We start from the raw sequence: 26993 nt of genomic DNA, 5'->3' as shown, positions 1-26993 counted from the left end.
GCCTCCAATTGGCTCAGCGGGCGCGCAGCGTTCTCTTTGCGCACATGCGCAGTGGCGCCGAGGCGAGGTCGCGGCGAAGCGGGGGCGCGGTGGGTTCCGGGCCGGGCTTTTCGGGCAGGCCTGGGCTGCGACGTGCGGCTGCTGCCGACACACGCTGTGCTTTCCGGGGAAGGGAAGTGGCGGAACCAGGGGCCCCTCTGCGGCGCGGGACTGAGCCCGCCACGCAGGCGCCCGCGCCCCCGCCGCCATTGTTGCCCGGGGCCTCTCGGGCCGCTCCGGCTGCGCGTCCGCCGGTCCCAGCGACAGGTAATGATGTCGCGGGCGCCGGAGCGAGTGTCCGCGCGGTCAGGGCCAGAGCCCCAGCCCGTCCACGCGTGGGCGCCCTGCTGGAGGCCTGCGGGGAGGCGAACATGGTGTGGATGCTGCTGTGGGGGCCCAGTCCCGGCGCAGCGCGTCTCCGGGTCCCGACTCCCCGGCTGCCCGCGACCCTCTGGCTAAAGAGGAGTTAGGGACACCCCCTGTGGAGGGGCGGGGAGGCGAGGCTGGCGCAGTGTTCTGCAGGGCCTTGTAAACAGTTGGCTTGGGTGACACGGCTGTGGTTGAGGAGGGCTCAGTAGGAGCCCGTGGACAGGTGTTGTCGGTTGTTCTCCAGGGCAGACCTATTCTGAGGTTTTCTTCGGAATCCTGGTTTCAGATTTATTCATAAGGAATTGTCTCCTGTAGAAGCACCTAATGGGCTTTAAATCACACCACTCTCTTCTACTTGTTTCCAGTCCAACCAGCTTGTCTCCTCAGCCCGCAGATAGTGAAAAGCTAGAATAGGCTGGCATTAATATGCAAAGCGAGTAAACAGCTCGCCCTTTTTTCCTGACAGTTCCCTTGGGAACCTTGAGCACTTTATTAGGAAGAAATCATCTTCCTAGTTTGTTCTAATAGATTTGTTCCGTTGTATTGAGAATCAGTTAGTCATTACAGCTTCTGTATCAGTGACTAAAATACTGAAGCATTTTTTTCTATAAAGTGTTTAATTTCTGTTTCAACAAGTTGGAAGTTTTATCTGTTGTTTGCTCATGATTCAAGTCTTTGCTTCTATCACCACCTTGTTATGGCAGTCCCAACCTCCTCCCTAGCAGACTGCATTTATCTTACAAGTCTAAGGGTATGAGAGAGAGACCAAGGTAAAAGTCTATGTGTGTTTATCTGTGCACACTGGATAGTGTATTTTTGTTTGTGTATGTGTATAGCAGAGAGCACCACGAATTCTTGACCTCGTGGTCTGTTCTTGTGTTTCAGGGTCTCTTAACCATCCCTGCAAGTTCTGGGCTCAGAATTTGTAACAAAGGCTGCTAACTCTACCTTCACTCTGTTCTGCCCCTGGCTGCAGCAGCCCTTGATATAATGTCTTTGTGGCTCTAGCATGAGTCTTCAAGCAGTTGGCTCACTACTGGAGAAATAAAGGATACTGCTAGATTGACTCTCCTGTCTGTAGCAATGTTAGCCCCAAGCAAGAGGATGACCAGTTCTTCACGCTCCCAAATCCTTCTAATGTGGAAGCCAGACAAGGCTCAGACTGGACCCCACAATGTTGAAAAGGAAACCCTTGCTTCAAGACTCTTGCGTGACGCTGAAACCTGTCGACAGAATTTTAGGAATTTTCCATACCCAGACCTGGCTGGTCCTCGAAAGGCATTGAATCAACTCCGAGAGCTCTGCCTTAAGTGGCTGAGACCTGAGATTCACTCAAAGGAACAAATCCTGGAGCTGCTGGTGCTGGAACAATTCCTGACCATCCTGCCTGGGGAGGTTAGGACTTGGGTGAAGTCCCAGTACCCAGAGAACAGCGAGGAAGTGGTGACTCTGGTGGAGGATTTGACTCAGATTCTAGAAGAGGAAGGTGAGGATTACAGAGCAGAGAGGGGAGTAATCCTGGGTGGTCAGAGAAGGCAGCTGGCATATCAGAGAGCAGCCCTTTAAAGAAATTAGGGAGAACGAACATCTGTGAGTGAGTGAGAGCAAGCTTTAACAAGAACCCCATCCTGCGTGCTGTTCCCCTTCAGATTGCTTGGAACCAAACTCGTTCTCTAAACCCAAAGGAGATGTGTCATAAAACAATGACCAGACACAACCATATTACCCCAGTGTGAGCCCTCAGGAAGGTTACCTACAGAGGCTTGAACCATTCTGCCAATAAGTCGTTTGCCTTGTGAACTGGGTTTTACAGTAACATACTTCCAAATAGGTAGAAAGGGGTCCAGAGAACATTTCCTTAGTAAGTAAAGAGATAACTCACAAAATTTACATCCATAAGAGTTTAGTAGGAAATTGTGAATTTGGTACATTTGCGTCCCAGAGCAGACTTGTTTTTGAAGCCTGCAAATGATGTTTTAGGACAAGTCATTATCCCTTCCCTCTCACTCTTTCAAGTAGGAGTGCTGTTTTTGCTTTCCTTCTGACCTATCACTTTAAGAAAGGACAGGCATCTATTTGGTGAAGGGTTCCCTAGGCTGTTCAAATAGAACTAATCTCCATCGTGGTCTCTTTCTCTTCCCTAGCTGCTCCTCAGAACTCTGCCCTTCCCCAGGAGACCCCAAAGGAAGACCCCAAAGGAAGACATGCTTTCCAGGCAGGATGGCTAAATAACTTGGTGACCAAAGTGAGTTTTAGTTTTTTCTGTGATTTTAAAAGGGCTTGGCGTGTGAGGACATTTTCTATCGTGGCCCTCTAACTTCTGTTACCCCAAAAGTCCTCTCAAGGACCTAAGCCTCAGTTTTTCTCCTTAAATCACCTTGGCCTTTTAAGGTAGGGGACTGCCCTGTATAGGGAATGGGACCCATTGCCTTCCCTTGACATGCCCTTCCTTCCTCTCTTTTTGACTTTAAGGCAGCAATATCGCCTAGAGGTTAAGGGATTGACCTCCACAGCCAGATGGGTCTAGGTTAGATTCCTGGTTCTGCCACTGAACCTGTAATTTGGGGCAAGATACATAACCACTTAAGCCTGAGTTATTCAACTCTAATAAATAGATATTCCTCTTAGATTGTGAAGATTAAATATTATGAGACTTGTTAGCCTGGATTACAGTAAGTAATAAGAGCACAGTAAGATAAACAATAGTTACTAATATTATTTTTCCTCATTAACAAGGAATTAAAGGCCATGTATTATGTTGTGTTCCTATTGATCATGAGTCTGTGTTACTTTAAGGAAGAGCAACTCAGGCCACCTTAAGAGAAAGGTCTGCTGTAAAAATATACATGGTCTGAAATTGATAACCAGAGAGAAGTTATTATTTATAGATAATATGAATGTTTACCTGAAAAACCTAAGAAAATCAAGGGAAAAACTGTTAGAAACAATAATAGAAAATTTGAGTAAAGTGACTGCTACAGAAAATGGCTTACAAAAATTAATCACTTCCTGGGCCAGCCTGGTTGCATAGTGGTTGGGTTTGTGTGCTCCGCTTTGGCAGCTGGGGTTTACAGGTTCAGATCCCAGGCACAGACCTACACACCACTCATCAAGCTGTGCTGTGGCGGCATCCCACGTAGTAAAAATAGAGGAAGATTGGGACAGATGTTAGCTCAGGGCCAGTCTTCCTCACCAAAAAAAAAAAGTCACTTCCTTAAATATACATAAAAATCAGATGATAAAATGAAATGAAAAATTCCATTCACAGTATTACCCCTCAAAATTTAAAATAGCTAGGACTAAACATGGTATAAATTTTGCAGTACCTTCATATCCTATATCATTCTATAGGACGTGAAAGAAGGCTTGAATATAAAAAACTGTCAGGGGCCGGCCCCGTGGCCAAGTGATTGGCTTCGTGCGCTCTGCCTCGGCAGCCCAGGGTTTCGCCAGTTTGGGTCCTGGGCACGGTTTGGGTGCCACTGGTCTGGCCATGCTGGGGCGGCCTCCTGCATGCCATGGCTGGAGGGACCCACAACTAAGAAAACTATGCGGCTGTGTACCGGGGGGCTTTGGAAAGAAAAAAGGAAAAATTAAAAATTAAAAAAATAAAAAACTGTCAGTTCTCCCTAGATTATAAACTGAATGTGATTTCAAAGTCCCAATATAATTTTGTAAAGAAACTTACGAAGGTTATTTGAAAAACATGCAAGAGTAATCAAGAGTATTTTTTTAACAAAAGTAAGAGCAAAGAGGTCACTAACCTTACCAGTTGTGAAATGTATCTAAAAGTACAGCAGTTCAGCAGTATGGTTATTGGTATCAGTTTTATTTTAAAAAGGAAAGAAGGGCTCTTATCATCATAGAGCACACAAAAATAAAACTTCAAATTATAACACATTGAATTTATTCTTAAGGCAAATCTTGAAAAACAAAACCATTCAACTGTCATTTATGTTTAAAACCCTTTGTTCTTTAAGATGGAGCCACCAATGCATGCACTAGTGGCAATCAAAAATGATAAATTTACTTTATTTTCAAACTTCCCTTGAGGGCAATTCAGGTATGCTCATCCATACCTTGAGTGAAGGTTTTGACTAAATAACCTTTAGGGTCCTACGAAAGCTCAAGATTCTGTGATTACCTGGTGTTATCACTATCCCCTTCCTGCTAGTCCTTGAACCAAGTTAAGTTATATTTGATGTTTTAGGAATCAATGACATTCAAAGATGTGGCTGTGGATATCACCCAGGAGGACTGGGAGCTAATGCGTCCTGTACAGAAGGAATTGTACAAAACTGTGACGTTACAGAACTACTGGAACATGGTTTCTCTGGGTAAGCATCGTCTGTGCCCACTCCTCCTCCCAGCACACGCACCAGAGTATCTTTACTTTCCTTGGTTGTTAAAAATAGGTTGGGCTTCTAAAGTACTTTGCTGAGAATGGGGTCTAGAGATGAATGTGCTCATCCTATTTGGGTACAGACATGGCTATGTTCTACTCCCTTCTCCCAAATGAAAAATCATTAAAAACTATGATGCACAGCTTCACGGGGCTGCCACCCATTGCTGCACCTTGCCCATTTCCTTCTTTCCCCGTGGTCTCCATGCACATATCCTCCAGGGTGGCAGGAAATTTTTATCCTACCTTTGAAAAGGACAGCAACCTAATTCATTAGATCATGTCCATCAACTGTTATTTTCCTATGGAGCTCTGTCCTTATGGATAAGAAGAAGTCAGGTAATAAAATTTGAACAACTGTTTATCTACAGGATAAAACTCATTATATTCCTCCTGAACAGGACTTACAGTGTACAGACCAACTGTGATTCCCATATTGGAAGAACCGTGGATGGTGATAAAGGAAATTCTAGAAGGCCCTAGTCCAGGTGAGAGAATAACCAGCAGATGAGATTCTTTGTGCTTAAGATTCTCTATTATCCTAAGTGTGCTGAGGTATATTTTTAAACACAGCCAAGTCACTTTCCACAAAGACATCCTAGCCTGTCAAGAATGCTGAGCTGTTGGCACTGCTTCCTTTACAGAGGCCATCTTCAGGAAGAGGTTTTCCAAATGTCATTTTTATACCTTTCCCCCATGTCTCAAATTTTATCCTTCTCCATGACCCCTGGGTCCTGTCACTTAAAGTTTTGTCTGGGATCAAAAATTTTAAAAATACATAAAGCCAGATAAATACAGACGGAAGTCTCCCTCCTGTTTACCACATGCACGCAGTCCTTACACCTCCCCAACACACAGCCACTGTTGTTTGTTCCTAGTTTATTCTTTCAGGGGTTTACTTTGCTTTGTTTGCATAACAAGTCAGTATAGAAATATTTTTCCTCCATTTTCCAAAATAAATGGTAGCATACTGTACACACAGTTTTGTCCTTTGCTTTTTTTACTTGAAAGTACATCTTGATAAGTGTTCCAAATGAGTAGGTAAAGAGCTTCCTTGTTCTTTTTTTAAATATCTGCATCAGATTTTACGTGTGACTCATAACTTACTGAACCTGTGCCCCATTGATGGGCTTTTTGGTTATTCCCATTCCTTTCTTCCTTCCTCCACAACAGCTTCATGTGAATGATTTCAAACCTGCAGAAGAGTTGCAGGAACATTCAACACCTGTATGTTTTTTACCTGGCATCACCAGTTGTCATCATTTAGCCACTTTTGCTTTGTCTCCGTACATACACACACACAGTTTTTGCACTGAACCATTTGAAAGTTAGTTGCAGGCGTCGTGACATCTCACACCTAAATAATTCTGCATCTGTCTTCTCAGAACGTGACCATTCTCCTACATAAACACACCATTCTCTCACTCCAAGTATTTAACATACATACAATAATGTCATCTAATGCATAGTCAAATACTCAGATTTTCCCAACTCTCCCAAAGTATCCCTTATAGATGTTTTTCTCCCCAGTGCAGGAGCCAGTCAGGAATCACATGTTCCACTTGGTTATCTTGTTCTCTAGTCTTTTAATCTAGAACTGTTCCCCAGCCTTTTCTTGTTGCTTTTTTTTAATCTTTCATGATACATTTTTTGAAGCCTTGAGGCCAGGTTTTTTGGAGAGTGACCCACAATCTAGCTTTGCCTGATTGTTTCCTCCTGATTAGATTTAAATTAAACATTTTTGCCAAGAATACTTTATAGCTGTGTACTTTCCATTCCTTTTCCTCAGAAGACACGTAATATCAATTAGTCTCATTGTTGGTGATGTTCAGTTTCATTAAGGTATTATCTACCAAATCTCTCCATTTTAAAGGATTTTTTTCTTTGTTAGTAAGTTTAATCTGCAGATTGATACTTAGAGGCTACATGATTATTCTATTCCATGATAACCTTTTATTTAAGGTTTTTAGCATCCATCGATGATCCTTACTTTATTACATTGCTGGTTGCAGAATGGTGATTTTCTGATTCAGTCATATCTTCTAAACAATTAATAGCATTCTTTTGTAAAGAATAGCTGTCCCTCCTCCCACCCCATTTTTATGTGTATATATCACTATAGACTAACAGAATTTTTAAGAATTTATTGTTAGTCCATTAATTCTAGTTTGGGGGTTTGTTTTGATGCTCAGTTGTGCCAAATTTGGTCAGTGGGAGCCTTTTTTTTTTAATTGAAGTATAATTCACATATAATTTTATGCTAGTTTCAGGTGTACAACATAATGATTCTGTATTTGTATACACTGCAAAATGATCACCACAATAAATCCAGTTACCATCCATCACCATACATAGTTAGAAAATTTGTTTTTTCTTATGATGAGAACTTTTAAGATTTACTCTCTTAGCAACTTTCAAATATGCAGTACATATTCAGTGTTATTAACTGTAGCCCCCATGCTGTACATTAAATCCCCAGGACATATTTATCTTATAACTGGAAGTTTGTACCTTTTGACTCACTTCACCCATTTCACTTACCTCCCAATACCCACGTCTATCAACCACCAGTCTGTTCTCTGTTTCTATGAGCTTGTTTTGTTTTGCTTTGTTTGTTCTTTTGTTTTTTTAGATTCCACTTAAAAGTGACATCATGCAGTAGTTGTCTTTCTCTGAACAAGTGAAATAACTTAGAATAATGCCCTCAAATGTCCATCCATGTTGTCACAAATGGCAAGATTCCATTCTTTTTTATGGCTGAGTAGTATTCCATTGTGTATATATACACCACATCATCTTTATCCATCCATCAGTGGACACTTAGGTTGCTTCCATATCTTGGCTATTGTAGGTACTCCCATGGACGTGGGGGTGCATGCATCTTTTTGAATTAGTGTTTTTGTTTTCTTTCAATAAATACCCAGAAGTGGAATTGCTGGATCATAGAGTAGTTCTATTTTTAATTTTTTGAGGAACCTCCATAGTGTTTTCCATGGTGGCTGCACCAATTTACGTTCCCACCAACAGTGTGCAAGGGTTCCCTTTTCTCCACATCCTCACCAACACTTGTTATTTCTTGTCTTTTTCATAATAGCCATTCTGACAAGTGTGAGTTGATATCTCATTGTGGTTTTGATTTGCATCTCCCTGATAATTAGTGCTGTTGAGCATCTTTTCATGTGCCTGTTGGCCATCTCTATATCTTCTTTGGGAAAATGTCTATTCAGGTCCTCTGCCCATTTTTTAATCAGATTGTTTGCTTTTTGGCTGTTGAGTTGTATGAGTTCTTGATATATTTTGGATATTAATCCCTTATCAGATATATGATATCTGATATGCAAATGTTTTCTCCCATTTGGTAGGTTGCCTTTTCATTTTGTTGATAATTTCCTTTGCTGTACAGCAACTTTTTGGTTTGATGTAGTCGCACTTGTTTATTTTTCCTTTTGATGCCTTTGCTTTTGGAGTCAGATCCAAAAAAAATCATTGCCAAGTCCAATGTCAAGGAGCTTATTGCCTATATTTTCTTCTAGGAGTTTTATAGTTTCAGGTGTTATGTTCAAGTCTTGAATTTATTGACTTAATTTTTGTGTGTGGTGTAAGATAGTAGTCTAGTTTCATTCTTTTGCATGTGGCTGTCCACTTTTCCCAACACCATTTATTGAAGAGACTGTCCTTTCCCGATTGTATATTATCGCCTCCTTTGTCATAGATTAATTGACCATATATGCATGGGTTTATATCTGGACTCTCTGTTCTGTTCCATTGATCTATGAGTCTGTTTTTCTGCCACTACCATACTTTTTTGATTACTATAGCTTTGTAATATAGTTTAAAATCAGGGAGCTTGATGCCTCCAGCTTTGTTCTTCATCAAGATTGCTTTGGCTGTTTGGAGTCTTTTGTGGTTTCATATAAATTTTAGGATTGTTCTGTTTCTGTGAAAAATGCCATTGGAATTTTTGATAGGGATTGCATTGAATTTGTAGACTGCTTTGGGTAATATGGACATTTTAGCAATATTAATTCTTCCAATCCATGAGCACTGGATATCTTTCCATTTACTTGCGTCTTCTTCAATTTCTTTTATCAGTGTCTTATAATTTTCAGTGTACAGTTCTTTTACCTCCTTGGTTAAATTTATTCCCAGGTATTTTGTTCTTTTTGATGTAATTGTAAATGGGATTGTTTTCTTAATTTCTCTTTCTGATAGTTTGTTGTTAGTGTATAGAAATGCAAGAGATTTTCGTATATTGATTTTGTACCCTGCAGCTTTACCAAATTCGTTTATTAGGTCTTACAGTTTTTTGGTGGAGTCTTTAGGGTTTTTGATATATAGTGTCATGCCATCTGCAAATAGTGACAGTTTTACTTCTTCCTTTCCAATTTGGATGCCTTTTCTTGCTTTTTCTTGCCTTATTGCTCTAGCTAGGACTTCCAGTACTATGTTGAATAAAAGTGGTGAGAGTGGGCATTTTGTTTTGTTCCAGATCTTAGAGGAAAAGCTTTCAGCTTTTCACTGATGAGTATGATATTAGCTGTGGCCTTGTCATATATGGCATTATTTTGAGGTATCTTCCCTCTTTACCCACTTTGTTGAGAGTTTTTATGGTAAATGGATGTTGAATTTTGTCATATGCTTTTTCTGCATCTACTGAGATGATCATGTGATTTTTGTCCTTCATTCTGTTAATGTGGTGTATTACGTTGATTGATTTGCAGATGTTGAGCCATCCTTGCAGCCCTGGAATAAATCCCACTTGATCATGGTGTGTCATCCTTTTATTTTATTTTATTTTATTTTGCTGAGGAAGATTTTCCCTGAGCTAACATCTACTGCCAATCTTCCTCTTTTTGTTTGTGAGCCACTGCCACAGCATGGCCACTGACAGACAAGTGGTGTAGGTCTGCACTCAGGAACTGAACCTGGGCCTCCAAAGCAGAGTGTGCCAAATTTAACCACTGGGTCACTGTGGCTGGCCCTATCCTTTTAACGTATTGTTGAATTTGGTTTGCTAATATTTTGTTGAGTTTTGCATCTATGTTCATCAGGGATATGGGCCTGTAGTTTTCTTTTCTTGTGGTGTCCTTGACTGGTTTTGGTGTCAGGGTGATGTTGGCCTTGTAAAAGTAGTTTGGAAGCATTCCCTCCTCTTCAGTATTTGGAAGAGTTTGAGAAGGATAGGTATTAATTCTTCTTTCAGTGATAGAATTCACCAGTGAAGCCATCTGGTCCTGGACTTTTGCTTGTTGGTAAGTTTTTTATTACTGATTCAATCTCCTTACTATTAATTGTTTTATTCATATTTTCTATTTCTTCATGATTCTGTCTTAGAAGGTTGTATGTTTCTAAGAGATTATTAATGTCTTCTACAGTGTCCAATTTGTTGGCATATAATTGTTCATAGTAGTCTTTTATGATCCTTTGTATTTCTGTGGTATCAGTTATAACATCTCCCCTTTCATTTCTGATTTTATTTATTTGAGCCCTTTTTTTTTTTTTCTTGGTGAATCTAGCTAAAGGTTTGTCAATTTTGTTTATCCTTTCAAAGAACCAGCTCTTAGTTTCATTGATCTTTTCTATTGTCTTTTTAGTCTTTATTTCATTTATTTCCACTCTGATCTCTATTTCCTTCCTTTTACTAACTTTGGGCTTCTTTTGTTCCTGTTTTTCTAGTTCCTTGAGTTGTAAAGTCAGATTTTTTATTTGAGATTTTTCTTAATTCTTGAGGCAGACCTGTATTACTATGAACTTCCCTCTTAGAACTGCTTTTGCTGCATCCCATGAATTTTGTGTTTTCATTTGTCTCAAGGTATTTTTTTATTTCTGTTTTGATTTCTTTGTTGACCCATTGGTTGTTCAGTAGCATGTTGTTTAATCTCCACATATTTGTGACTTTTCCATTTTTCTTCTTGTAATTGACTTCTAGTTTCATACCATTGAGGTCAGAAAAGATGCTTGATGATTTCAATCTTCTTAAATTTATTGAGACTTGTTTTGTGGCCTAACATGATCTGTTCTGGAGAATATTCTATGTGCACTTGAGAAGAATGTGTTTTCTGTTGCTTTTAGATGGAATGTTCTGTATGTATCTATTAAGTCCATCTGGTCCAATGTGTCATTTAAGGCTGGTGTTTCCTTGTTGGTTTTCTTTCTGGATGATCTATCCATTGATGTAAATGGAATATTAAAATCTCTTACTATTATTGTATTGCTGTCTTTCTTTCCCTTTAGGTCTGTTAATATTTGCTTTATATATTTAGGTGCTCCTATGTTGGGTGCATAAATATTTATAAATTTTATATCCTTTTGTTAGATTGACCCCTTTATCATTATGTAATACCCTTCTTTGGTCTTTTATTACAGTCTTTCTTTTAAAGTCTATTTTATCTAAGTATAGCTACCCTAGCTTTCTTTTTTCTATCCCTTCACTTTCAGTTTGTTTGTGTCCTTACATTTGAAGTGAGTCTCTTGTAGACAGCAAATGGGTCTTATCCATTCAGCCACTCTCTGTCTTTTGATGGGAGAATTTAGTCCATTTGCATTTAAAGTCATTATTGATAGGTATGTACTTATTGTCATTTACTTAATTTTTTTCTGGTTGTTTTGTAATTCCTTTCCTTTCTTCTTCTCTTGCTCTCTTCCTTTGTGGTTTGATGACTTTCTTTAGTGTTACGTTTAGATTCCTTTCTCATTATCTTTTGTGTATCTACTGAAGGTTTTTACTTTGTGGTTACCATGAGACTTACATATAACAACCTATATTTATAACAGTCTATTTTGTATTGATAATGACTTAAGTTTGAACACATTCTAAAACTCTACGTTTTTACTCACTCTACCACATTTTTATGTTTTTTGTATTTTGTTTTTTGTGAGTTTTTGCGGAGGAAGATTAGCGCTGAGCTAACACCTGTAGCAGTCGTCCTCTACTTTATACATAGGTCCCCGCTGATGAGTGGTGTAGGTCTGTGCCCAGGATCTGAACCCACAAACCCAGGACACCAAAGTGGAGTGTGCTGAACGTAACCCCTACACCACACTGCCAGCCCCCACATTTTATGTTTTTGATGTCACATTTTACATCTTTTTATTTGATGTGTCCCTTAACTAATTATTTTAGAGTTATTTTTACTCCTTTTATCATTTAACCTTCATACTAACTTTCTACATGATTAATCCACTATCTTTACTACATGTTCACCTTCACCGGTGAGATTTATACTTTCATATGTTTTCTTGTTGCTAAATAGTGCCCTTTCTTTTCAGCTTAAAGAAGGCCCTTTAACTTTTCTTGTAAGGCCAGTTTAGTGGGGATGAACCCCTTTAGCTTTTGCTTGTCTGGAAAGCTCTTTATCTCTTTCAGTTCTAGACAGCTTTGCCAGGTGGAGTGTTCTTGGATGGAAGTTTTTTCCTTTCAGCACGTTAAATATATTGTGCCACTCCCTCTGGCCTGAAAAGTTTCTGCTGAAAAATCTGCCCATAGTCTTATGGGGGATCCTTGTATATAACAAGGTGTTTTTCTCTCGCTGCTTTAAAGATTCTCTTTAACTTTTGACATTTTAATTATAATGTGTCTTGGTGGAGATCTCTTTGGGTTCATATTATTTGGAACGCTTTGGGCTTCCTGGATCTGAATGTCTGCTTCCCCCAGGTTTAGGGACGTTTTCAGCATTATTTCTTCAATAAGTTTTCTGCCCCTTTCTCTCTCTCGTGTCCTTCTGGAACTCCTGTAATGCAGATGCTTCATGTTGTCCTATGAGTCCCTTAAGCTGTCTTCCCTTTTTTAAATTCTTTTTTCTTTTTGCTGCTCTGTTTAAATGAGTTACACTGCCCTGTCTTTGAGATCACTGATCCTTTCTTCTGCTTCGTCTAGTCTGCTGTTGAACCTCTCTAGTATTTTTCAATTCAGTTATTCTATTCCTCAGCTCTATGACTTCTGTTTGGTACTTTCTTATATTTTCTCTTTGTTATAGTTTTCACTGTGTTCAACCATTCTTTTCCCAAGTTCAGTGAGCATCTTTATGATGATTACTTTGAACTCTTTGTCAGGTTAATTACATATCTTCATTTCATTAAGATTTCTTTATGAGGTTTTTATCTTTTTTTTGTTGTTTGGAACATATTCCTCTATTTCCTCATTTTGCTTGATTCTCTGTTTGTTTTTATGTATTAGGCAAAACAGCTGCTTCTCCCAGTCTTGAAGGAGTGGCCTTATGTAGGAGATGAACTTTGTCTCTTGAACTTTGTGATTGTCCCAACAGCCTGATTTATTTTTAATAGGTCCAGTTGTTGCGGGTGTGCGAAGACCTGTCAGTGTTGCAGAGGGAGGATCTCAGTCAGCACCTAGCCTCAGGCTGATGGGAAGCCAGATCCCCAGGCAGCAGCTTTTAAAGTATATAAATATATACAGTCCTGTGGGACCACAATCGTAAACCCTGTTGGCCTCCAGACCAAGCAATCTGGAGGTCTCCCCTGTGCAACAGTTACAAAAATTGGGGCTCCAGAGGATAGTATGAGCTCCTTTCTGGGAGGTACCTGCGAGCCATAGCAAGGCACAGGGAGAGCACAAAGATAGCATGTCCTGTCCTATCTTCCCTTTGAGCACCTCTGTGGCCTCCTGAATGTGTGGCCTCCTGAAATATGTGGCAAACTGAAGCCGGCTTCAGGCTGAGTGAAGCTCCCAGACAAGCAGACAGGCCTTTCACAGGAAGACTGGGAGTGTGTTTCAGTCTACTGTCTGTGCAGCGCACTGGAGGTGGTAGCTGCCAAGAATTGTTTCCGATTATTACAGTCTTGGACCCAAGAACACAGGCCCTGCTGGCCACCAAAGCCAGGCAACCAAGGAACGTCCCCTCTGGCAGCCGGAAAAACTGGGGCACCAACACGCATAAGAACTCCCCTCCAAAACATACTGGCACTCTGGAGCACAGCAGAGGGAGAGCGTAAAGATGGTGCCTGCCTGTGAGGTCTCTGGAAATGTTTCCAGTCAGCTCCTAGGTCTGTAAGTAGTAGCCTGTCCCTCAGGCTGCAGCTATGATGATAAGCTTACACTCCTCTCTCACAGAGAGACTGGACTCCTGAGTCTGTTGCCTCTCTCTATGCCCTGAGGGTAGTGGCTGTTTAAGAATTTTTTCTCTGTTGGTCATAGTCTTGTAGGACCTGTGAGCATAAGCCCTGCTGGCCTCCAGAGCCAGGTGATGCAGAGTTGTCTTTTGGCAGCAGTTGCACAAATCAGGGCACCAGAGAAAGCTATAAGCTCCACTCTGGGAGATAGCAGCAAGCTGGAGTGAGGCAGAGGGAAAGTACCAAGACTGCACCCACCAGACTGTTTCCCGAGAGCACCTCTAGAGGCCCCAGGAGTAGGCCAGACCAGGAACCTGCCCCTCAGGCCAGAGCTCCTGGAAGGCACTTAGACCTCCTCCTCAGAAAGACTGGGGGTGTGTTTCAGTCTGCTGTCTGTGCAGCGCACTGGGGGTGGTAGTCTGCCAAGAACTGTCTCTCCAATTGTTATAGTCGCCTGGGACCCAGGAACACAAGTTCCCCGGGCCTCCAGAGCCAGGCGCTCAAGGTGTGTCCCCTGGGCTGCCACTGCAAACGCTAGGGCACCAGACGTCAGTAAAACCTCCTCTCTGGGAGCTACTGCCACTGTGGAGCATGGCAGAGGGAGAGTGCAAGGATGGCGCATGTGCACCAGCTTTAGCGAGGCAGAGCGCAAAAATGGCACCCACCAGTGCCTCTGTCCCAAGAGAGAATCTCAACAGTACCCTGCCTCTCCAGCAGATGCTTTAAGATTAGCAAATGAATCTCCTTCACAGATAGTCTGGGCCCTGGGGCAAGTGAGTCTGCGTTTGAGCCCTTCAAGAGCTGTCTCTCAGTTCGATATCCCCACCCCCCTCCCCGGTTCTGATGGATGCGAGTCCCATTGGTTTTCAAAGCCAGATGTTTTGGGAACTGTCTGTCAGGTGCAGGTCTTAAGGGTTGAGGTTCCTGATGTGATGTATGAACTTTTGGCTCCTCAGGGACAAGCTTGGATCTGTGAGATCCCTCCTAATTGTGGATCGCCATGCCAGGGTAGGATTGTTGGTGAGACTCGTTCAGCCTCTCCTGCCCGCCTTGATGTGGCCCTTTTCTCCTTTGCTGTGAAGCAGCTCTTCAGCTAGTTTTCAAGTCTTTTCCAGGGGGAGTTATTCCAGATATAGCTGTAGATTCAGTGTTTCTGTGGGAAGACGTGAGTTCGGGATCTTCCTATATTGCCATATTGGACCACCTCAGTAGGACCCTTTAAAACCAGATCCAGTGTCTTTTTAAGATGTCCCCATTAGTCTTTGAGCATTTCCTTGCTTTCTGGCACAACATGTTCTTTAAGCTGACCTTGTGCCTACCTTAGACCTGGAATTTCTCTAAGGAACCATGGTTCATTTTAACGGGGAATAGTACTTAGAAACAAAGATCTGGGCGGTAAGTGTACTGACTGCCATGGGTACCATTGCTTCTAGATCTGTTCAGTGGATAGAGCTGGGAAATATGTCTATATATATGTATGAATGTATGTAGTGTTTTTTTTAAATCATGAGTTAATACTGGTAACTCTAATTCAAATCCAACACTACAAGGGTATTCCATTTTGTATCTCCCGATATTTCATTTTGTATTTCCTTTCCCATACAATGAGTAACCTGGTTCCAAACAGTATCAGTATATTTACTCATTTGCTCTTTCATATAATACACACTAAAATGGTTTCATAATTATATCAATATCACTACTAATAACAAACTAGGTAAAGTTCAAAGTTTTGTCCTTAGGATTTATTCCACTAAGAGTATACAGAATTCTGGGTTCAAAAGTTACATGAATGCTTTCCTTCTGGTTATCTGAATAGTTTGATATACAGTTAAGTTTGTTGGTTCCATTTGTGTTCAATTTTAATGTTTTCTCTATTTCTTGGTTTTTTATTTAATTTTATGTTTTTGAGTATGTAAAAATGTTAACATGGTTCAGAAGTCAAAGCTATACAGAAAGTTCTGCACTCCCATCCCCTCTGCCCTGTTCCCATCTGTTCTCTGTAGGCAACCATGTTCCTTTGTTTCTGGTTTATTCTTTGCAGAAGTAAATCATAAGTATGTTTTTATATCTCCTTTTGTATACAAAAGAAGTACACTATACTCTTTTGCATTTTGCTTTTCTGTTTCCTTTATTTTAATTTAAGGCTCTGACTTCTAGTATATCATACAATATTGATGCTAGAATACAGCATTAACAGTAAATTAAACAATAATGACAGAATATAATATGCTACCTTAGAGTGAATTGCTTCACTTTTTAAAACTTTATCTGTTTTTTAAACTTTAACTTATCTGGTCATTAGGTATTTTAAGGGTCATACTACTTGAAAAGCAAATTCTCATAATTTATGGCCTTCCTTGCCTTAGTTGGCAGAATGACACAAAATACACGTATAGCACACTTAATTCTTTGGGGAAAGATTTCAGCACACTCCCAACACTGAGAAAACATACATGGCATAATGGAAATAAGCCTGGACTAGAGTCGGGATAGTCTTCTGGGAGGCACTGCTGTTCTGGGACCACTTTGAGTTGACTTCTCAGGATGAGTTTTTTAGATCATTCAGGTGGCATGAGTTAGGGCTGTAAATCCACAATGGGGGCAGTTTATGCTTAGATATTTGGGGGAGAGATTTTTCTCCCACCAAAGAGCACTGAGACAGAAAGGCAAGTTCCTTTTTTCCTTCTGTAGAGATGAGCTTCTTGGGGTTTTGTTTGTTTTTTTAGCCTATCCTTATACAGAATGTAATGCAGAGTGTCACCCTCCTTCCAGGGTTGGGCTCCAGGCTTTGTCTTCTGTCCCCTAAGCCCCTTGCACCCTCAAGCTTAAGGAGGATTGAGGAGTCATCTCAGGCAGTCAGCTTCAACTCTTGCTAACTTCCTGTCTTCCTGTTTTTACTTGATTTTTGACCTCTGAGGATTTTACTTTCTTACCAGCTCAGAGATACAGGATAAGTTGAACCTCTAGTCAGTCATACTTCAGGAAATGGAAACTTTGATAATTCGCAAATAGAGTAGTAGTATTGGTCTTTGATGGCCATTCCTGTCTCAGAACTTCTGTAGTTCTTTATATTTATACAGGACCTAGCCGTGCTTTCAGGTTCAACTCAAGTTATACCCTTCCCTACAAAGCTTTCCTTGATTACCCGAGTCAACACTGACCCCTTTTATGAGGAATATTATACCACTCTTTGGCCCTGTTGACCAACAGATACTGCTGACCGATGCTTTTTGGTTAATTATATACACATATTTAAGCTTAATGGTTAAAGATTTCAGTTTCTAAACTTCCAATAAACTGATTGGTTTAAAGTGTATGCTTATAGTAGCAATTTCTTTATGGTCATTGTTCAAACTTGTTACTTTAAGCTTCTTTATAACTTTAGCACTTTCTTTTCAGGTATATGGAACAGACTGTCATAGACTGATTCTGATTACATAGAAGTTAAACTCAGCTTCTAGTCCTATCTCATCTTTTTTATGTATATATACACTCCTAACCTATACAGTCCATTAACATTCTCATTTTGTTTTTTTAGAGGGGGAATAACAAATCCTGGTTTGATAAATGTTGTTTTTAAATTTTTTCTTTTATAAAAGTAATAGAGCTACATTTCTAGTACTCAATAACAATAAAAATAATATAGCCAATTTGTTGAAAATTTTAAAATATTTTTAAAAACCTGTAATCTGATTGTTAGCATTTTGATAATATTTGTCTAGTTCTAATGAGTTTTCATGCTAGTTATGATACTGCTTTTTTCATTTAACATTACACTTAAGAATTTCCTAGTGTCGACTCTGATTTTTGTATTTGAATCAAAGGAATAAAAGTAGTTTGTAAATTCAGGCAGTACAAGGACGCAAAATGAAATATGTCTCCCTCCCTCACCCGTTACCAGGACCTTCTCCCCTTAGATGATCACTGTCTGTGTGATTGTGTGTGTGTGTGTGTGTGTGTGTGTGTGTCTATAATGCACAGAGCATATCTTTACAGAGATGGCATCTTCCTCTACATGCTGTTATATACCTCTTTTTTTCACTTAAGGTATCCTACCCACCATTTCATACCAATGAACATTTTTATCATTATCAATATTCCATTATCCCCTATGCTATCTAGTCCTTTATTGATGGACGATTCTATTGAATGGATATATATGCAAAGCTGTTATACTTTGATCTGCATCTTAGAAAGTTTCTGAACTACCCAGTACCATTTTTGCTATATTATAAACTCCATATTTGATTATATTTCATTATATAATTCTTAATATTTACAAGTTCTGTGTTTCCTACCTGACTTAAAAGGAGAAAGGTATTGTAACTTAAATTTGTTTTAATCCTTCATAACGGAAACATAATGGGCATCAACAAATACATACATGATGGCTTTGCAGCCAGGTTTGGGGTCAGAGTCTTTTTGTTATGTGTATGTGTGTGCTTCCATTTGAGTTCACCTTTTTACAACAAGTTATTGTCATTTATTTTATCAAGTCACTTCAGTGGCCACCATATGCAAAGTCTTGGGCCATTTTCTGAAGGAGATGTAAAAGAAGTGTAAGCCATTTCCAGAGTTTACATCTAAGTTGGAAATATAAGAAACACACAAAATTGTGAAATAATAATATAAGGCCAACTTTTGTCACAGCCTCAACATTATTATGGTTGAACCATAAGAAACTGCTGATATTCAACCATATTGACCTACAGAAAAGGGAATTTCATATGATTCAACCTATTCTGTACTTTAGGATTCTAAGGAGAGAGAAACATGAGCTGGGCCATGAACATCTTTTTTAATAGGTGGAGAAGGTATCATAAGAAAAGGCCTAGGGGCTGGCCCTATGGCCAAGTGGTTAAGTTCGCACGCTCCGCTGCAGGCGGCCCAGTGTTTCATTGGTTCGAATCCTGGGCGCAGACATGGCACTGCTCATCAAACCACGCTGAGGCAGCGTCCCACATGCCACAACTAGAAGGACCCACGACTAAAATATACAACTATGTACCGAGGGGCTTTGGGGAGAAAAAGGAAAAAAATAAAATCAAAAAAAAAAAAAAAAAAGAAAAGGCCTAGGGGCCAGCCCAGTGGCACAGCGGTTAAGCGTGCACAGTTCTGCTTCTCGGTGGCCTGGGGTTCACTGGTTCGGATCCTGGGTGTGGACATGGCACCGCTTGGCACGCCATGCTGTGGTAGGCATCCCAAATATAAAGTAGAGGAAGATGGGTACGCGTGTTAGCTCAGAGCCAGTCTTCCTCAGCAAAAAGAGGAGGACTAGCAGTAGTTAGCTCAGGGCTAATCTTCCTCAAAAAAACCAAAAAGTACTAATGATGTATTCAAAAATATAATATCAATAAAATTAATTTAAAAAAAAAGAAAGAAAAGGCCTAGAGTCTGGAATTAGCATGGCACCAATAGAAGATTATGAGGAAGTAGTTTTAACTTATGTGGGTAACTTTGAACTTTAAAGTTAAGCTGAATATGAGGTGTGGTGGAAGATATAGTAGAATAGAAAAGGCTGGATTATTTTGGGACTAAAGGTCAAGTGGAGGTAATTTGAACTTCTTTTTTCTCTCTTTCTTGAATTTTTGTCCTTTAAGCGACTGATCCTCAAACTTTAGTGTGCATCAAAACCTCCTAGAGGGCTTGCTAAAACAGATTGCTCAGCCCCACTCCCAGAGTTTCAGATTCAGTATGTCTGGGTGGGGCCCAATAATTTAACGTAGTCCCAGCTGATAGTGATGTTCTGCCAGTGGTCTGGGAACTGTACTTTGGAGAACCATTGCTTTAGGCTATAGAAGAATTACTAAAAACATTTAAGCAGGAAAACACTCCATGAAGTTGCTTTTGGAATATTATGTAGAATTGTGCCGAGTAGGTTGGAAGAAGGAGTGATGACATTAGCATGCCTACTTTATGAACCCATTGTATAAATTATAATGTATGTAAGTAATTATGCAATTCAAGTCATCCCAAGTTATCCCTCACAGTCTTCACCAGTTTCTCTTCTCAGCTCTGTCACCTGACCTAACCTATTTTATTTACTCTGTGCCCTTGCCAAATAGTAAGGAGCCTCTCCTTTTTCAAAAGTTTAGTCTCCTGTTTTTCTTCCCTTTTATTCTCCTTTCCCAAGTGTTAAGGACCATGTTATGAGGTTGTCAGAACCATAGTCTTTTTAGGCATTTTACTCATGTTCATTATTTTGTTTCTGTTTTGGCAGTTTCCTTTCTCCAAATAGAGAAAAACTTTTATTTTCTTTTTATTTCAGAACGGGAAACAGAAGCCCAAGAGCATACTCCAGTTAAAAATATTTCTAAACTCACAAAGGATGGAACCAGGACCATCAAATTGGAAGAACGATTTGACTATGATGACAGATTAGAGAGGCAAGCAACAGATAGCTTCAGGAAAATTCCCACTAATGGAAGAGATTTCAGGTTGAAGTCAGTCCTTTCACAAGAAGATGACCCTACAGAAGAGTGTCTTAGTAAATATGATATATATAGAGAGAGTTTTGAAAAGCATTCAAACCTAATTATACAGTTTGGTACCCAATCAGATAATAAAACTTCTGTGTATAACGAAGGCAGGGCAACCTTCAGTCACATCTCATATGGTATTGTACATAGGAAAATACTTCCTGGAGAGAAGCCTTATAAATGTAACGTGTGTGGAAAAAAGTTTAGGAAATACCCATCCCTCACAAAACACCAAAGTACCCATGCCAAAGAGAAATCTTATGAATGTGAAGAATGTGGGAAAGAGTTCAGGCACATCTCATCCCTTATTGCACATCAGAGAATGCATACTGGAGAAAAACCGTATGAATGCCACCAGTGTGGTAAGGCCTTCAGCCAGCGTGCACACCTTACTATACATCAGAGAATTCATACAGGAGAGAAACCCTATAAGTGTGATGACTGCGGGAAGGACTTTAGTCAGCGGGCACACCTTACTATACATCAAAGGACACATACTGGAGAGAAACCATATAAATGCTTGGAATGCGGTAAAACCTTCAGCCACAGTTCATCACTGATTAATCATCAGAGAGTTCATACTGGAGAAAAACCTTATATATGCAACGAATGTGGGAAAACTTTCAGTCAGAGTACACACCTCCTTCAACATCAAAAAATACATACTGGAAAGAAACCATATAAATGCAATGAGTGTTGGAAAGTGTTTAGTCAGAGTACTTACCTTATTCGACATCAGAGAATTCATTCTGGAGAGAAGTGTTATAAATGTAATGAATGTGGAAAGGCCTTTGCTCATTCCTCAACTCTTATTCAGCATCAAACTACTCACACTGGAGAGAAATCCTATATATGTAACATATGTGGGAAAGCCTTCAGCCAGAGTGCAAACCTTACTCAACATCATAGAACACATACTGGAGAGAAACCGTATAAATGCAGTGTGTGTGGGAAAGCATTCAGCCAGAGTGTACACCTTACTCAACATCAGAGGATTCATAATGGAGAAAAGCCCTTCAAATGCAATATATGTGGGAAAGCATATAGACAGGGTGCAAATCTTACTCAACATCAAAGGATTCATACCGGAGAGAAACCCTATAAGTGTAATGAATGTGGGAAAGCTTTTATTTATTCCTCATCACTTAATCAACATCAGAGAACTCACACTGGAGAAAGACCCTATAAATGTAATGAATGTGATAAAGATTTTAGCCAGAGAACATGCCTTATTCAACACCAGAGAATTCACACAGGAGAGAAGCCCTATGCATGCCGTATATGTGGTAAAACCTTCACCCAGAGTACAAACCTTATTCAGCATCAGCGCGTTCATACAGGTGCCAGACATCGTAATTAACACAGGAGACTTCTTTTAGGTTTTACAACTTAATCATTTAAGTTTTATTTTGTACTCTGTGTGTTAAAAATTATTCAAAAGAAGTGCAATATATGTTAGATATTACTCAGCAAAAGTATCAGAATTAGTAACGTGGATATAACCTATTTAAGTTTAATGTGAAATTTAAGAAGAAAACTACATTCACTTCTCAACCTTTATTTGATATCAGTTTAATTCATTCCAGAAAGAAACCGTATGAAAGAGCACTCAAAAATCTGTAACTCACCAACTCTTGCTGTATTTCAACTACTTCTTAATGAGGCCTTATGAGTGAAATTTGGGAAAGCTTCCATCAAGTAGAGATTTCACACTAGAGAGTAATCCTGGGATGATAGAAAAGAAAAAGCTGCTTTCAGGCATCCCAGCTTTGAAGCCTTAAATATGTAAAGTGTTCCCTTCCCCTTTTTACTTCCCTGTTCCTATCATGTCATAACTGCCATGTGGAACCAGTAGGTTTGCCCAAAAAAAAAACCAGTTGAAAGTACCTTAAAGATTTCTGTGTGACCACTGTTTAATTACCCTTTCCTTTAAATACTGAAATATTAAGGGAAGAAAAGCTTAATGAAAGATCTGTTAGGATAGAGAAACTAATGTTGTGTATATAACTCTTAGACGTGTACAAATTTAGTTAAACCCAAAAATTAAACACCCAAGCTTAATTTAATCTTTAAAACATATTAACCTTAGTTTCACTAGGTTCTGACATCTGTCGTCCTAGAGGAAAAAATAAGAATACAATTCTCATTTTTTTTACCTGACTCCTAAATTCCTAACTTAAGGTTCCCTTTTGACTGTTTTACTGTAAAGAGTCCATTTCTTCCACTGAAACACGTGTTTCTTGAGTGCCTACTGTGCTCAGGCCCAGACTTTGTAATTGGATCCTTTCAGGGCTTGTATATAGTGCTGAGAGTCACAGCTGACGTAAGCAACAGAAAGCTTTCTAAAGTGATGAAAGATAAAGGAAGGACATGGTCTTAATTCCTGGGTCGTGGAATGAGCCTAAGAAACCTGCTAAATGGGTTGCCGAATAGGACCGTCTGTCCCAAGACAAGAAAGTAATGGAAGCAGCTATTTAAATAGTGTGAGGATAAGTAAGTAATGGGAAATAGCTTTGAGTTCACTGTGGAAAGTGGGTCAGGAAAAAATCAAGGTGAAGACTTAACAGTGAGGAAAGAGAATATACACAGCTAACGGTTATAACATGTTATTGGACTTGATTTACCTGAGAAAATAAGAGTGACGAATTGAATTAAAAAAATCAGCCTGTTTATATAAGAAGAAACTAAAAATGAAATGACTGATTTTAAAGGAATAATTAGAATTGGTACTTCTTCATACGTGTAAGTAAAATGGGGATTACTCTTAAAATATCAGAAAAAAAATTTCATTGGAAAAAGCATTGATGCAGAAATATCATTGATGGCAGATCATAACTGAGTTTGTGTGGTCCTAAACAACATAAAAGGAAAACTAGCAGAAATAGAAATAGAAATAGGTCAAAATACTACAGTAGTCCCCCCTTATCCGCGGTTTTGCTTTCTGTGGTTTCAGTTGCCCACAGCCACAGTCCAAAAATATTAAATGGAAAATTCCAGAAATAAACAATTCATAAGTTTTAAATTGCGCACTGAGTAGCGTGATGAAACCGTGTTGCCGTCCTACTGTGTCCCACTCGGAATATGAATTATCCCATTTGCTGGATCCCCAACCATCGACATGGTCATGGCCCGATGATCCTCCTCCTGACATATCAGAAGGTCAGTAGTAGCCTACCGCTATGTCACAATGCCTACGTCATTCACCTCTCTTCATCTCATCACATAAGCATTGTGTCATCTCACATCATCACAAGAAGGGTGAGTACAGTACAATCAAATCTTTAGAGAAGGACCACATGCACATAACTTTCATTATAGTATGTGTTCTATTTTATTGTTAAACTTTTATAGTACCCTAATTGTAACCTTTATCATAGTAGGTATGTATAGGAAAAAAGTAGTACATATAGGTTTTGGTACTATCCACAGTTTCATGCATCCACTGGGGGCCTTGAACACGTCCCCCATGGATAAGGGAGCACTCCTGTATTGTATTTAATATCCACAGCATTCCACTATCAGAATATAAGACCCATATACTGAGAGCTGAGATTTTATCTTTTGTTTCTTCAGTGCCTTGCGAATGGTGGTCAATGTCTGTTGGTTGAATTAATGAATAAATAAGTAGAGTTGAGTAACAACGTAAAATTAACATATGGAGTGAAATTGGTAGAATTTAAAATACTTTTTTGTGCATACATAAAGAAATATAAATATTGGTGATTTACTGGGTAATAGGAACTACTTAAAAATGAAAAAGCAGAATCCCCAAATCTTAACAATGCGGATATTCCTAAAGAGATCATGGGACATCTTTGCACAGGGAGTTTTCCTGAGCTAGGTGAGGAAAAATTGATAGAAATCCTGGTGCTGTGAATATCAGTTTAAGCACATGTTGACCATGCAGCTTCATTGGGACGTTACTGTTTTTATAAACATCCTACAAACAGGTGCTGAAGGGAAGACCTGGGTGCTAGCATCTTAAAGGCTTTCTTGTTGAGTCTTTTCTTCAAGAAGTTGCTTTCCGTCATCCTCACGTTAGTTAACCTTGATGTCGTGGAATCATCACAAAGTGTAGATTGTCTCCAGGTTGCATAACACTCAGATTATGCTTATGCCGTAGTAATGTTAAAAAATAACCATTGTAGTTAAGATGCAGTTTTTGTAATGCTACTTCACAGCTTACACCACACGTTTTTCTCCTGGAGTGAATGTGTGGAGTATTCAGCGTCCATAGCACCTTTCTTTGCATTCATTTGTATTTCCTGCCTTGGTGTGTTTTATGTAAATAATGCATTTTATAAAGTCTTCCACTGAGGCAACTGATGCCCTATAAAATAATGGGATAATAATGATAGTGAGAATCCTAGATCTTTGTCTATTTTTCCCACTTTTATAGTTGTCTAACCCACATGTAATTCGCTTTTTAGAAAAGTCTTATTTTCCACAACTTTTGATTATGAAAATGTTCAAATAGAAAAGTTAAATAATAAAACAAACTGTATATCCACCATCCAGATCAAAAATTAACATTTTGGCATACTTTTTAGTGAACAGTTGGAAAGTAACTTACAGACAGGACATTTAACCCCTAAAAACTGAAGCACGCATCTCATAAAAATAAAGACAGGCTTTTACACAGCCATGCTACCGTTACACACCTCAGAAATGAAAGTAATTCCCTGATAGCTAATGCTTAGTCCTTGTTGAAGTTTTCCCTGTTGATCTAGTCAAGTTTCACACGTTATATTTGATTATTATGTCTGTTTCATCTGTCTAGACAGTCTCCCACCTTTGATTTTTTTCCAGGACTTTTTTTTTTTTTAAATAGAGCACAGGTCAGTTGTAGAATGTCTCACATCCAGGATTTAACTGATTGTTTACATGTCGTTTGTTTATCTTGTTCCTGTAGTTTCTATAAATTAGCAGTTAGGGCCAAAGACTTGATGAATTCAGGTTAAACTTTTTTTTTTAAGTATGCCTTTTTTTTTTTTGGTGAGGAAGACTGACCCTGAACTAACATCTGTTGCCAATCTTCCTTTTTTTTTTCCTTCCTCCCCAAAGCCCTGGTACATAGTTGTATATCCTAGCTGCAGGTCATTCTGCTTCTTCTATGTGGGATGCCACCACAGCATGGCCTGATAGGCAGTGTGTAGGTCCGCGCCCAAGATCCCAACCAGCAAATCCTAGGCTGCCGAAACGGAGCATGCAAAGTTAACCAGTCGGCCACGGTGGGGGGGCAGGTTAAACATGTTTCCATTAACAGTTCACAGATATATTTCATATTGCATCACATCCAAAGTCTCATTAATATCCACTTGACGCACTGTCACTGATGCAGATTTGATCACTCAGCTGAGGTGGTAACCACCGCATCTTCTTAACGTAAAGCTATGTTTTTCTTGTTGCAATTAAATAATCTGTGGACTGACACTGCCAGCATATGGACAGCCTGTTTACCAACAACCTTTCACCTGGTGGTTTTGGTCTCCAATGATGATGATCCTTGCCTGAATCAGTTACTTCATCAAGATTTGCAAAATGGTGATTTTTCTAGTTCTGTCACTTTCTGCATTTACTGACTGGCATTCTTCTGTACAGAGGAGCTTTCTTTCATCAACTGGGAATCCACTAGAGCCAGGGTCATGCTCAGTTCTTTTCCTTTAATTATCAGTTTTCAGAGTAAGGAGTTGGCAGTGATGACAAATCATTCCATGTGTTACAGTCAATTTATGATTATTGTTTCTGATGCTCAAGTATACCAAATTTGGCCAGTTGGAACCATTCAAGTAGCTCTTAATGTCTTTTGACATTCCCTCTCTAGTCTTTGGGCACTTAACTTGCCTTCTAATACAAGACAGCTCAGGTTCACCTTGCACTTTCAATGCTACACATATGGAGTGAGCCATTTCTCCAGGAATCCCTGGCTGTTTTTAATAGGCAACTATTTAGAAACCAAGATCTGGGCACTAGGCATGCTCAATGCTGCTGGGGTGTCATTAGCAAGTAGCCTTTGACTCTACAACAATTCAACTTAGTTTCCATAAAGACTACTGTTTGCACTCATTTCATCAGTTACATAGTATCTCATTGTGTATTGTGAAATATAATCACATGCTGGGACAAACTATTTTAGGAGCAAACAACTGAGTCTTGTTAAGCCTGCAACTAAACTGAAGAGAACAGAAGTGTTATGTGTGATAGAAGAAAGCAGCAAACTTAACCACAAGAGGTCTTGTGCCAAGGCCATGAGCAGCTTTTACAGAGGGAGGGAGCTTCTTGGGTAACCTGGCAAGCAGGTTAAGTAGAGAGCAGTTAAGACAGCGACTAAATGCATGATACCTGCTATATTGTGTTTTAACCATTGCATATCTTGATAATTTACTGTATGTATAAGCTAATCACACTCCTTTCCCATCACATTCCTTAAGGCAAATTTCTGATCTAAATTTGAATTCTAAGGGTCTGTTTCATGTGAATCTAAGTACTAGTTGTTCTTGCTAAGCTTTTATTTGGTGCTTAAAACTTTGAGACTATTAGATTTCATTCTTTGACTATATCTTCTGGTATCAATTTACTTGTATGTGCCTGTAAATATACTTAGTCGTCTATTTCTCTTATTCTCCTCAGGACTC

At 39.5% G+C, this 26993-nt stretch overlaps 1 protein-coding gene across 2 annotated transcripts; it reads left to right on the top strand.

Moving 5' to 3' along the window:
- Positions 1-29: 29 nt before the first annotated feature.
- ZNF287 (zinc finger protein 287) lies at positions 30-23384 on the top strand. Of its 2 annotated transcripts, XM_044745013.2 has the most exons (6): positions 33-306; positions 1294-1894; positions 2553-2653; positions 4619-4745; positions 5212-5298; positions 20148-23384. In XM_044745013.2, the coding sequence occupies exons 2-6, from the start codon at positions 1492-1494 to the stop codon at positions 21716-21718; spliced, it is 2289 nt and encodes a 762-aa protein (XP_044600948.1). In that variant the 5' UTR covers positions 33-306; positions 1294-1491; the 3' UTR covers positions 21719-23384. The 2 variants fall into 2 exon arrangements, with proteins under 2 accessions (XP_044600950.2, XP_044600948.1); XM_044745015.2 differs by lacking the exon at positions 1294-1894 and having other exon boundaries at positions 30-306.
- Positions 23385-26993: the final 3609 nt, after the last annotated feature.

This window comes from Equus asinus, chromosome 13, assembly GCF_041296235.1.
Source record: "Equus asinus isolate D_3611 breed Donkey chromosome 13, EquAss-T2T_v2, whole genome shotgun sequence".
Classification (NCBI taxonomy): Eukaryota; Metazoa; Chordata; class Mammalia; order Perissodactyla; family Equidae; genus Equus; species Equus asinus.
Note: the sequence above shows the minus strand (reverse complement) of the source record. Positions and strands in the feature narration are given on the sequence as shown.

Bases quoted from the DNA above. Each gene is read 5' to 3' on its own strand.
- ZNF287 (XM_044745013.2), top strand. From the start codon at position 1,492: ATGTTAGCCCCAAGCAAGAGGATGACCAGTTCTTCACGCTCCCAAATC. The intron at 2,654-4,618 runs GTGAGTTTTAGT...TTGATGTTTTAG, and splicing joins TAAATAACTTGGTGACCAAA to GAATCAATGACATTCAAAGA. The intron at 5,299-20,147 runs GTGAGAGAATAA...TTTTTATTTCAG, and splicing joins TCTAGAAGGCCCTAGTCCAG to AACGGGAAACAGAAGCCCAA.